We start from the raw sequence: 12,778 nt of genomic DNA, 5'->3' as shown, positions 1-12,778 counted from the left end.
GAACTGTTTAATGGCACCGGTGTTACCCAGAAGGCTCTGCGCGAATAATTTTTATCAGGCGCTGAAGCACTGATGAACTGCGCAAGCGTCAGGCTGATGACATCCTCGAGTATCACGCATGCGCGCAGCACACGAGGCTTTGAAAATGTCGGTTGCAGGTAAGAGTGATTTTCCGTGTTTTAATCTTAAACACCGACTTCGGGATAATTCCTCTGAATTTCGGAGACCGTGGACAGCAACCCCGGGACAGTCCTGCTCTCTTCCCTCTCTCTCAGCCCCACGATCCGGACACGGGCCCCGGGGAGCTTCCGGCTGATGAGGGAATGGGAACCGATGGATCTCTCAGACAGAGCTGAGCTCCAGCTATCTAAATGCAAGGATTAGGAACTCGGAGAAAGGGAACAAAACTTATCAATCACCCATCTGTGGACACTCTCTGGAGGTCCAAGATTCGTATGTTACACGACCGCTGGACTAAGTGTGTAAATGTAGGAACGGACTATGTTGAAAAATAGATGTGCTGGATTTTCTAAAATTGACTCCTTCTACCTTAGGCCACAAACTGATCTAGCACCCCTTTTATTTATATATAGCAGTATAACATTAGATGATTATCACCATAAGATTAAAGTTTAAATCTTAGCCTTTGTTTTAAATTAGTACTTAGTCTTTCCTGTGATTAGAAAATAGGGATAAAGTATGGTGAGGTACAATGCTAGTATTGTAGATTAGCAAAGATTCTACTTTGGATTGGACTTCCAGAGCACAGTTAGTGGATATCCACAGGACAGTACTGTCGAAGACTAAGACAGTACTTTCAAATAGAATTGGAAAGGAAATGAGAGTGAATTTTTGCAGTGATGCAGGGCAAGAGAAAAGGATTGGAGTTGAAAGGATAGTTCTGGTTGATGATCTCCTTTCATGCCAACAATATTTTATAATAATTATTCTGTGATTCTGTGTGAAGCTTTCCCTGGTCATTTGCCAGCTCTTCTTGTGATTCTGCTCCTAAGTGTGAAAACTTGGGGAAGTGAGTTTAAAATTATGCCATCGAACTGGTTGTAAGAATGGATCACACCTATTGGTCCTCATTTGCTTTATTCAGAGCCTTGTCAATAGCATAAATAACTGAATAAACATTTCATTAGAACGGGGTGGATTAAACAATATATAGGATCTTTAAATTATACCCCTTCCCACTTATTATTTTCACTGGAAGAGAGATGTTGAAATTCTAAGTAATCCTGACTAAAGTGTAATATGGTTTTAAAAAAAAAGCTCAAGGTCAAATAAGTGTGAACCATCTTTCGAGCATTTTATAGGAAGGGACATTAAAGACATTCATCATTCATGCTGATTTTTCCTCCCAGCACTGCTGCAAATACACAAACCACTCCAGCTCCCTTCAGATCTACTCCATGCTGTGCCTGATGAACCAGCCAAGTTTAGCAGTTCACCATCTGTGGGAAAAATTGAGTACAAATACCTAATAAGGTTGGGATGTGTACATTTCTCCCAATTTATGATGTAGGAGCATTGATATTATGCTGCTTTGTGCGTAAAATATACAATCCTCTTTGTTCAATTCTTTATTAGCTCGTGAACTTGCAAGTTTGCTTCATGGAGTTAAGCAATTTAATTTTAAACAACAGCATGAATTGATAAATGTTACCAATTTTAAATAGCAAAAAGTTTATAGTATTTTTTTCCTGGGAAAAAATAGAAGGGGGAAAAAGAAGACTTTTGGTCTGAAATTTGAATAGTGTTATGATGTGACTGCATTTTTCGAAAGAAAAGAACAAAAATTGTAGTTATCCAAATGCAGAAAGGTTGATCCTATGTTAAACTTGTGAATTACGATTAAGAGGTCCAAGATAATGTTAATTTAATAAAATAATTTAAATCCAATTATTGCTTTAAATCTACACTATACGTTCAAGAATGCATTTTAGGTAGCTCAACACCTCATGCAGGTCAGTCAGGTATCTCTGCTCCCTTTAAACTTGCACGTTTCTGTTTCCGAGATGCCTTTGAAACTTACTTTGACCTTATTTTCTGAGCTTCTTTTAAACTTGCAGGTTATGTGGAATGCATCATTCTATAATGTGATGTCTAAAAACAGTGATTTGGAAGTGAGGTATGATGTATTAATAAGAGAACATCTAATAATACAGAAAATCTGCTGGTCCGACACCCAAGACCCAACCAGGGCAGGTTCACTAAGTTTTACTGTGGTTCGTCACATGTTTGGAGGGCTGTCGCCTGAAAGTAATGATCATTAATCACCATCAATGTCACATAGTTCACACTAAAAATAAAAGCACAAGGGAGAAATCGGCCTCTGCAGCACCTTTTTTTCAGAGTGCTCAGTGGTTCATTTGAAATCAGGTACAGAATTTACCTGCACTTCTGATGGGAAATCTGTTGGATGTGTTTCTGACAAACATACACCCAAAAAATGTAATGAGTCAATGCACCAAGTGGATTGAACTCCAGCACTTTTGAACAGTGTGTTTCAGCCTATTCTGTTTCAATCTTTATGAAATGTGAAATAATATGAAAGGTCTAGAACAGGGGAGGGCAATCTTTTTGACATGTGGGCCACAAAGGGTTCTGAAATTTGACAGGGGGGCCAGACCAGGAGCAGATGGACGGAGTGTTTTGGTAATACACCTCATAAGAGAAAATAAAATATCATGGGATATGTAGAAAACATGTGCTTTAATTTCAATTGAAAATGAACAAATGCATTACAACAAAATATCTGTCTTTGTAGTCCCATGGTATTTAGCTATTTATTGAAATGACTTTTAAAACACTGAAAATTAAATTAATAAAATACAGCTTTTTTAAATAGTAACAGTTATTATTTTAAAGCACTGAAAATTCTGTTATCCTTCAAGATATTATCATCATCACTCTCCTCCTGACTGTCTTTCTTTCAAAACCGGTAGGAGATGCAGGTCTGCTTGTCCTACTCCTTCTTATTCAATTGTCCACTGTGCCGAAACTCAACAGCGACCAGCACAAAGACAGAACAATGCCAGCGTGCCAGTATGCGGAGCTCGTTATTTGATCTGGAGCGCATTTTTTATTTTGAGAACGTACGTGCACCTGCGTACTACTCGTGTCCATCACTTAACAGGAATGACATGTAACATGTAAGGATTATTGAAAAAAATATTTTCAAATGCATTTTTTACATAACACAACGAAGAAACTTATTTTTAATTTCAGTGGGAACAGTGTTGTTGGTCTCCCTTTTTAGCCAGCGCATCAAAGTCTGGATTTAGTTTTGTTGTGGCGATTCTCAGGATGGATCTGAGGTGTTGGTCAGTTAACTTGGATCTGTGGCTGGCTTTGTTGATGTTCATGACGCTGAACGCCTGTTCACACAAATAGGTCGAGCCGAACAAAGAGTAAAGCGCAAATGTGGAGTAATACGCTGCACCTCAACAAAGGTCAATGTATATAGAGTGCGTCATCTATTGGGAAAACGGCAGAATTGCGGGGAAAATACGTTAACATGGTTTATTAATATAATTTCATCAAGTTCTGCAGGCCGTAGTTTGCCCATGCCTGGTCTAGATCTTGATAGAGGGCTAAAAGATTACGAGAGGCATAGACAGGGTGGATAGTCAGTACCCGTTTCCCAGGGCACCAACAGCAAACACCAGAGGGCATATGTATAAAATTAAGGGAGGAAAGTTTAGGGGAGACATCAGGGGTAAGTTTTTTTTTTTCACAGAGGGTTGTGAGTGACTGGAATGACTTGCCAGGGGTGGTGGTGGAGGCTAAAACATTAGTGGTATTTAACATCCTCTTGGACAGGCACATGGATGAAAGAAAAATGGAGGGTTACGGGGTAGTGTGGGTTTAGTTCTTTTTTTTAAGGTTTATATGGGTTGGCACAACATGGAGGGCTGAAGGGCTTGTACTGTGCTGTAGTGTTCTATTCTGTGGCTCTAAAATCTTTTACATCACCAGTTGAGAAAATCATCTTTGTTCTACCTCCAATCACAAAGAGGAAATCTGCAGATGCTGGAAATCCAAGCTACACACACAAATTGCTGGAGGAATTCAGCATTAGTACTCTTTTCCATAGATACTGACTGACCTGCTGAGTTCCTCCAGCATTTTGTGTGTGTTGCTTGTTCTACCTCCTCTCGGTCTGCATTTTTCTACCAGTGAGAACATGCTTCCACCAATTCTGTCTGGCTACATAATGATATCAAACACCTTTGCCCTGGCCAACGAGTAGCTTTCACATCACAAATGTGCCAGACTCCAGGGAGACAGACTACTGCCCTTAAAGGCAGTATTCCTTTGCATTACCATCACTGAGTTCACCACTTTCAGTCACCTGGGTGAGACTTCAGGGGAAATACTTATGTACAATACTTTGTGTATTGTGGTGATGCAAGAGTTGCTGGAGAATTTTCAAGTGGGAAGAAGTGGAGTGATATTTGGAAATCTGAAATTGAAAGCATCGTTTAGCAAGAAAATCACAAATAGGTGGTTTGCAAAAGCAGCAGCGAGTAAATCCTTCATTAACCTGTTACTTAGGTTGTATGAGAGTGCAGATGAACTCAATCAAGACTCAACCGGAGGAGATTAAAGTTCTTACTGACAGTGATTTGCTCACTGTTGAAATGAATACCTCTCTATATAAAATTCAGTTTGCACATGTTGTTGTCACTGGGTAAAAATTGTACAGCACAAGGTTTTTGCACACACTGGTCATTACAAATTAGAGGGGACATTGGTGGGAAGGCGGGGAGACCTCCAGTGTCCCTGACGCCCTCACGTAGAAGGTGTATATCCAGCTGCACTTTAAGGAGTTGGAGCTGGAAGTGGATGAATTCCGCATCATCTAAGCGTCAGAGGGTGTGATAGGTATGACGTGCAGAGAGGTGAGTTGCACCCAAGGTGCAGGACACAGGAAACTGGATGAGAGTCAGGAAGGGGAATGAGGTTAAATAGCCATCGCCGAGTACTCTTGTTGCTATCCCACACAACAACAGGTGGACACTTTAGAAACTGTTGGGGGGAATTACCTGGCAGAGGAAAGTCAAAGGGGTGATAGGGGATTTGTTAGTTAGTGGAACAGAACTAGAAAGGGATGAGTATCCTAGTGGCAAGGCTTGCTGGTACTCCCCTGCGGGGTGGGTGGTTAAACTAAAGTTGCAGAGAGGATTGGAGCCAGAATGACAGAACAGATAGTGGAGAGGTTGAATTGAATCGAATTGACTTTATTACTTACATTCTTCATACACGAGTTGTAGAAATCTTTATGTTACGTCTCTGTCTAAATGTGCAATGTGAAATTTATAATAGTTTATAATAAATAGTATGTACAACAGGACAGTCCGGATAAATAAAAGTACAATTGTATCAGCATGAATTAATCAATCAGAGGGCCTGGTGGAAGAAGCTGTCCCTGGGCCTGTTGGTCCGGGCTTTCTGGCTGTGGTACCGTTTCCCAGATGGTAGCAGCTGGAACAGTTTGTGGTTGGGGTGACTCTGGTCCCCAATGATCCTTTTTACACAGTGGCCCTTTTTACACACCTGTTTTTGTCAATGTCCTAAATAGTGAGAAGTTCACATCTACATATGCGCTGGGCTGTCTGCACCACTCTCTGCAGAGTCCTGCAACTGAGTGAAGTACAGCACCCATACCAGGCAGTGATGCAGCCCGTCAGGATGCTCTCAATTGTGCCCCTGTAGAAAATTGTTAGTATTTGGGGCCCCATCCCACACTTCCTGAACCGCCTGCGGTGAAAGTGGTGCTGTTGTTCCTTTTTCACCACACAGCCAGTATGTACAGACCAGGTGAGATCCTCGGTGTTGTGTGTGCCAGGGAACTTAAAGCTGTTCACCCTCTCAACCCCAGATCCTGGGTCAGCCTGTCTCCATTTCTCCTGTAGTCTGCAGCCAGCTCCTTTGTTTCAGTGACATTGAGGGCAAGGTTCATTTTGGACACCAAACAGATGTCATTCAGACCTCAGGACATGAAATTATGATATTGTAGCCATTACTTGGACTTGCTTGCGCCCAACAGTCTGAGGGATTTCAAGGAACAAATCCGTAGAGAGATTGTGGACTATGCCAAGAAACAAAGGTTGATAAAGTGAATGATTTTAACTTTCCGTTTATTGACTGGAATCCTAGGCTGTAAAAGGACTAGATGGGGTAGAGCTTATCAAATCTACCTTAATCAGTATGTAAGATTCCCTATGTAGAAGTGTGCAATAAGCTATTGGGAAGTGATCTAGGGCTAGTGACAGAAATTAGTGTATGGGAACACTTTGTATCTACTGAACATGAGATTCCAAGTAAATACAGAAAAGCAGAGGCCTGGACCTCTCTTGAGATTCTAAATTGGAGAAAGGCCAATTTTTATGATATTTGCAAGGATTTGACAAGCGTTAATTGGGACAGGATGTTTTTTAGCAAAGGAGTACTTGGTAAGTGGGAGTTCTTCAGAAGTGAAATTTTAAGGGTGTAGAGTTTGTATGTGTCTGACAAAATAAAAGTTGAATGGTAACTGGTGCAGGGAATCTTGGTTTTCAAGAGATATTGAGGCCCTGGATAACTTGTTCCTCTAAATGGCGCGGACTGTTGGGTGCAACCAAAACTCATTAATGACAGCCATTTCATAATTCCACTCCCGAACTCATCTGACTTTCCTTTAGTTGTCTTCTGTTGGATTCTAAAAGCTTCCTAATGGTCTTTTGCTCTTTTGTTTGCCCTCTCCTCTGCTTTTATGTTGGTTTTGGATTCTCATTTAACCCACGGTTGTGCCCTGCTGCCTTTCCAATGCTTCCACGTCTTTGGGATGTATCGATTACTCAGCTCTCGAATTGCTCCCAGAAACTCCAGTCATTGCTGCTCCATTGCCACTCCTACCTTTTCCCTTCCAAACAAGTTTGGCCAGCTTCTCTGTCACAGAAACATGGAGAAGTTCAGTACAGAAACAGGCTATTTGGCCCATCTAGTCAATGCCAAAAACATTTAATCTCTCTAATGCAACTACCTGCACCGGGATCATCACGCTCCGTACCCCTACCATCCAGGTACCTGTCAAACTTCTCTTAATGGTGAAATCGAGCTCATATTCTCCACTAGTGCTGACATCTCATTCTGCACTCTCACGACCATTTCAGCAAAGAACTTTTCCAAATGTTCCCATTAAATTTTCACCTTCCCCACTTACCCATGACCTCTGGTTGTCGTCCCACCCAACCTCAGTGGAAAAAGCTGCTTGCATTTACCCTATCTATACCCTCATAATTTTGTTTACTTCTAACAAATCCTCAGAGCAATGTATAATTTCCTTGTTTATGTTTAGAGCCTTTTTTAGGTGTATAAGATGATGAGGGGCATTGAGTGTGTGGATAGCCAGAGGATTTTTTCCCAGCGTTAAGATGGCTAACAGGATGGGGCATAGTTTGAAGGTGCTTGGAAATATATGCGGAGGGGATGTCAGGGGTAGGTTTTTTACACAGAGAGTGTTGGATGTGTCGAATGCACTGCCAGCAGCGGTTGTCGAGGCGGATACAACAGGGACTTTTAACACTCTCTTAGATAGTTACATGGAGCTCAGAAAAATAGAGGACTATGCGCTAGGGAAACTCCCGGCAGCTTCTAGAGTAAGTTACATAGTCGGCACAGCACTGTGGGCCAAAGGGTCTGTAATGTGCTATAGATTTCTATGATTCTATGAAATTCAAGGGAAATCTCCAAACCCACGGAGTGGTGACTAGTAGTGAATAGTGGGAAAGTTACTGGAACGTATGTTCAGGAACCGGAAATATAAGTATTTGGATAGATGTGGACTGATTAAGTATAGGCAGCACGGCTTTGTGCATGGTAGGTCATGTCTAACCAATCTCATGGAGCTACTCGAGGAAGTTATCAGGAAAGTGGATGAAGACAAGGCAGTGGATGTCGTCTACATGGACTTTAGCAAGGCGCTTGACAAAGTCTCATATGGGAGGTTGGTCAAGAAGTTTCAGTCACTCAGCATTGAAGATGAGATAGTAAATTGGATGAGACACTGTCTTTGGCAGTATGGTAGCAGATGGTTGCCTCTCTGACTGGAGGCCTGTGACTAGTGGTTGCCACAGGGATCAGTGCTGAATCTGTTGTGGTTTGTCATCTAGATCAGTAATCTGGATGATAGTGTGGTTAACTGGATTAGCAGATTTATGACTGGTGGTGTAGTGGACAGCGAGGAAGACTATCATGGCTTGCAGTGCAATCTGGACCCCCTGGGAAAATGGTTTGAGAAATGGAAAATGGAATTTAATGCAGACAAGTGTGAGTTGTTGCACTTTGGACTGACCTACCAACAGAGGTCTTTCACAGTGACTGGTCGGGCACGGAGGAGTGTTGTAGAAGAAAGGGACCTGGGAATATAAGTCCTTAATTCACTGAAAGTGGTATCACAGTTAGATAGTGATGGAAAGAAAGATTTTAGCCCATTGGCTTTCATGAACCAAATACTGACAATAGATGGATATTATGTTGACTTGTAAAAGAGGCCTAATTTGGAGTGTTGTGTGATGTTTTGGTCACCTACCTACAGGAAAGATTTAAAAGAGTTTCAGAGATTTCAGAGGAAATTCACAAGGATGTTGCCAAGTTTGGAGTACTTGGTTATAAGGAAAGATTGAACAGGTCAGGACTTCATTCCTTGGAATGTGGAAGATCGAGGTGAGATTTGATTGTGGTAGAGGGGCACAGATAGTGTAAATGCAAGCTGGCTTTCTCCACTGAGATTGGGTGGGACTTCAACCAGTGGCCAGGGGTCAAGGGTGAAAGGTGAAATGTTGAGGGGAACATGAGGGGAATCTTCTTCACACAGATGGTCATCTAGGTTTGGAATGAGCAGCCATCCCGAGTGGTGCATGCGAACTCGATTTCAACATTTAAGAGGTTCATGTAGGTACCTGGATGGTAGGGGTGTGGGAGTGGCAGTTTAAATAGTTCAGCACAGACTAGATGGCCCAAAGGACCTGTTTCTGTGTTGTAATTTTCTACAAGAACCTGAAATATTACAAAAATTCACTCTAACCCCTTTTAACCGCTGTGCGGACCAACCATTCATCTCAGCACGAGTTTTTTTTTTATATGGTGTTAAAACTGTGGCAGTTTAAGTTAATAATACATAAAAGAAAATCCTAGGTGCACATCCACAAAGACAATTTGCGTGAGACTGTTTCAGTTACTGTGGGGCCAGGCACCCATACTGCTCAACAGGAACAGGGAATAATACCAACGGAGAGAGTCAAAATGAGCCAGGTCACAGATTGGAGGCGGCAGAAATGCCCCATTGTTATAGAGACAGGAAGAGTATCAGGGAATTGATGGTCATTCCAGGTTCCAGCACTCTGCCCAGTCAGGAGATGATTTCTCTGTCCAACTTGGGTTGAACATCACTGTAACAGTGTGATACCAGATCAAACCTTGGCAACTCAAGAATTCTCATCTGAAATGTGGTCCTAAATCCATTGATGGATTTTGTAAATCTTTTCACAGGATAAAAATGAGAAGGAATTTGTCACCGGGAATCTCAAACACAGTCCGCCAGTTTTGCTGTCTCTGTCTGGATATTTAAGAAGTGGAGCAAGGATATTCAATCAACCATCCTTCCTGCTCAGACTGTGGGGAGGGATTTATTCGGTCATCTCAACTGAAGGTACATCAGCAAGTTCACACTGGGCAGGGCCATTCACCTGTTCTGTGTGTGAAAAAGGATTCAGTTGGTCTTCCCGCCTGTGGACACACCAGTCAGTTCACACCACACCGGGCGGAGGCTGGTCATCTGTTGAATTTCTGGGAAAGGATTCACTCAGTCATTTGACCTAATGGCTCACCAGCAAGTTCACACTGGGGAGAAGCCGTTCACCTGTTCAGTCTGTGGGAAGGGATTCACTCAGACATCCAACCTACGGAGACATCAGCGAGTTCATACTGGGGAGAAGCCATTCACCTGCTCAGAATGTGGGAAAGGATTCAGTGAGTTATCCAACCTACTGGTACATCAGCGAGTTCACACTGGGGAGAAGCCGTTCACCTGCTCAGAATGTGGGAAAGGATTCAGTGAGTTATCCAGCCTACTGAGACATCGGCGAGTTCACACTGGGGAGAAGCCGTTCACCTGCTCAGAATGTGGGAAAGGATTTACTGATTCATCCACCCTACAGAGTCATCAGCGACTTCACACTGGGGAGAAGCCGTACACCTGTTCAGAATGTGGGAAGAGTTTTACTCAGTTATCCCAAGTACAGAGTCATCTGCGAGTTCACACTGGGGAGAGGCCATTCACCTGCTCAGACTGTGGGAGCAGATTCACTCATTTATCCAGCCTACAGAGACATCAGCGAGTTCACACTGGGGAGAAGCCGTACATCTGCTCAGAATGTGGAAAGGGATTCATTCAGTTATCCCACCTACAGAGTCATCAGCGAGTTCACACTGGGGAGAAGCCATTCACCTGCTCAGTCTGTGGGAAGGGATTCACTGATCCATCCAACCTGCAGAGTCATCATCGAGTTCACACTGGGGAGAAGCCGTTCACCTGTTCAGAATGTGGGAAGAGATTTACTCAGTCATCCCAACTACAGAGTCATAAGCGAGTTCACACTGGGGAGAAGCCGTTCACCTGCTCAGTCTGTGGGAAGAGATTCACTCATTCATCCACCCTACAGCGACACCAGCGAGCTCACACTGGGGAGAAGCCGTTCATCTGTTCAGTCTGTGGGAAGAGATTCACAGAGTCATCCCACCTATTGAGCCATCAGCGTGTTCACACTGGGGAGAAGCCATTCACCTGCTCAGTCTGTGGGAAGAGATTCACTGATCCATCCAGCCTACAGAGTCATCAGCGAGTTCACACTGGGGAGAAGCCGTTCACCTGTTCAGAATGTGGGAAGAGATTTACTCAGTCATCCCAACTACAGAGTCATCAGCGAGTTCACACTGGGGAGAGGCCGTTCACCTGTTCAGAATGTGGGAAAGGATTTACTCAGTCATCCGACCTACAGAGTCATCAGCGAGTTCACACTGGGGTGAAGCCGTTCACCTGCTCAGAATGTGGGAAGGGATTCACTCAATCTTCCACCCGACTGAGACATGAGCGTGTTCACACCGGTGAGAAGCCGTTCAATTGCACAGAATGTGGGAAACGGTTCACTCTGTCATCCCACCTTCTGGAACACCAGCGAGTTCACACTGGGGAGATGCCGTTCCCCTGCTCAGAATGTGGGAAGAGATTCACTCAGTCATCCCACCTACAGAGTCATCAGCGAGTTCACACTGGAGAGAGGCCATTCACCTGCTCAGACTGTGGGAGCAGATTCACTCATTTATCCAGCCTACAGAGACATCAGCGAGTTCACACTGGGGAGAAGCCGTTCATCTGCTTCGTCTGTGGGAAGAGATTCACTGAGTCATCCAGATTACTGGAACATCAGCGAGTTCACACTGGAGAGAGGCCATTCACCTGCTCAGAATGTGGGAAGAGATTCACTCGCTCTTCCACACTACAGAGACATCAGCGAGTTCACCCTGGCTAGCAGCCTTTTACCTGCTGAGAATGTGGGCAAGGATTCACTCAGTCATCCCAACTACTGGCACTCCAGTCAGTTGTTATGAATCCCTAGGTTTTGTTTTGCTGTGGACTGTCATTTTAAGAGAGAGAGAGATTAAGAAGGTGAATCAGTCTGATTTGCAGCTTGTTTACATCACTCCCAGCTTGTTTAGTTTTAGCTGAGGACACAGACACTCAGAGTCAGGAGATGAAGGAGGAAAAATGGAAGGATCGATACAAGGGAAATAGGTGCCAAGGGTCACTGTTTGGAATTTCCCTATGCCCACAAAAGTGGGTTAATTATCGATTCAGCGTACACAAATGTGTGGTTGTCACGTCGTTTGATCCGTATGAGTGGATCTGATTTGGGGTATCCTATGAAGACCACTGATGTGTTAACCCTTGCCTGTGTGTGGTGTGGTAATTCATTTGAAGACGATACCCCTTGTGGCAAGTCACTTTGGGTGATAATTAGTATGTGGATTTGGAAGGATGACAGATAAAATCTGCAGTGACTGTTCTCTTGTTTTACCACCATGCAACCTGTGGAATTCGACATAATTGCCTTCCCTTTACATTTACCCTGGATTACAAATATCTCTTTCATCAGTTATTCCATGGCTGAACTGAACTTTCATAATTTACCATCTCAAGACTCCAGACCTTGGTTCCCCCATGCTCAGTAGTTTTGGATTTATACTTACACACATATATAAACATAACACTGTTAACTTTTGTTTATCTTGCTTAAGTTACTATATTATAAGTACATTCTAATAAAGGTAGTTTTAACATCAAAAATAGATTCCTGCTGTAGTCTCCACGAGGAAATCTGCAGATGTTGGAAATTCAAACACACACAAAATGCTGGTGGAACACAGCAGGCCAGGCAGCATCTATAAGGAGAAGCACTGTCAATGTTTCAGGCCGAGACCCTTCGTCAGGCAGTCTCAGGCAGTCCTGACGAAGGGTCTTGGCTTGAAACGTCGACAGTGCTTCTCCTTATAGATGCTGCCTGGCCTGCTGTGTTCCACCAGCATTTTGTGTGAGTGTTGTTTCAGGTGTAGTCTATTGGTGCTGATTTGTTTCAAAAGCTTTACAATTCATAACAAAATTGGGGCCTGCATCCGGGATATGAACATCTATGGGGGCGTCGTCATTAATTATCGATTTCATTGGGGA

At 43.3% G+C, this 12,778-nt stretch overlaps 1 protein-coding gene across 2 annotated transcripts; it reads left to right on the top strand.

Annotated features, from left to right (window-relative positions):
• Positions 1-115: 115 nt before the first annotated feature.
• On the top strand, positions 116-12,445 carry LOC132389047 (gastrula zinc finger protein XlCGF26.1-like). Of its 2 annotated transcripts, XM_059961455.1 has the most exons (3): positions 142-158; positions 2,955-3,161; positions 9,544-12,445. In XM_059961455.1, the coding sequence occupies exon 3, from the start codon at positions 9,873-9,875 to the stop codon at positions 11,580-11,582; it is 1,710 nt and encodes a 569-aa protein (XP_059817438.1). In that variant the 5' UTR covers positions 142-158; positions 2,955-3,161; positions 9,544-9,872; the 3' UTR covers positions 11,583-12,445. The 2 variants fall into 2 exon arrangements, with proteins under 2 accessions (XP_059817439.1, XP_059817438.1); XM_059961456.1 differs by lacking the exon at positions 2,955-3,161 and having other exon boundaries at positions 116-158.
• Positions 12,446-12,778: the final 333 nt, after the last annotated feature.

This window comes from Hypanus sabinus, unplaced genomic scaffold (assembly GCF_030144855.1).
Source record: "Hypanus sabinus isolate sHypSab1 unplaced genomic scaffold, sHypSab1.hap1 scaffold_467, whole genome shotgun sequence".
In the NCBI taxonomy this organism is placed as follows: Eukaryota; Metazoa; Chordata; class Chondrichthyes; order Myliobatiformes; family Dasyatidae; genus Hypanus; species Hypanus sabinus.
This window is presented reverse-complemented; position numbering and strand designations above follow the sequence as displayed.

Bases quoted from the DNA above. Each gene is read 5' to 3' on its own strand.
- LOC132389047 (XM_059961456.1), top strand. From the start codon at position 9,873: ATGGCTCACCAGCAAGTTCACACTGGGGAGAAGCCGTTCACCTGTTCA.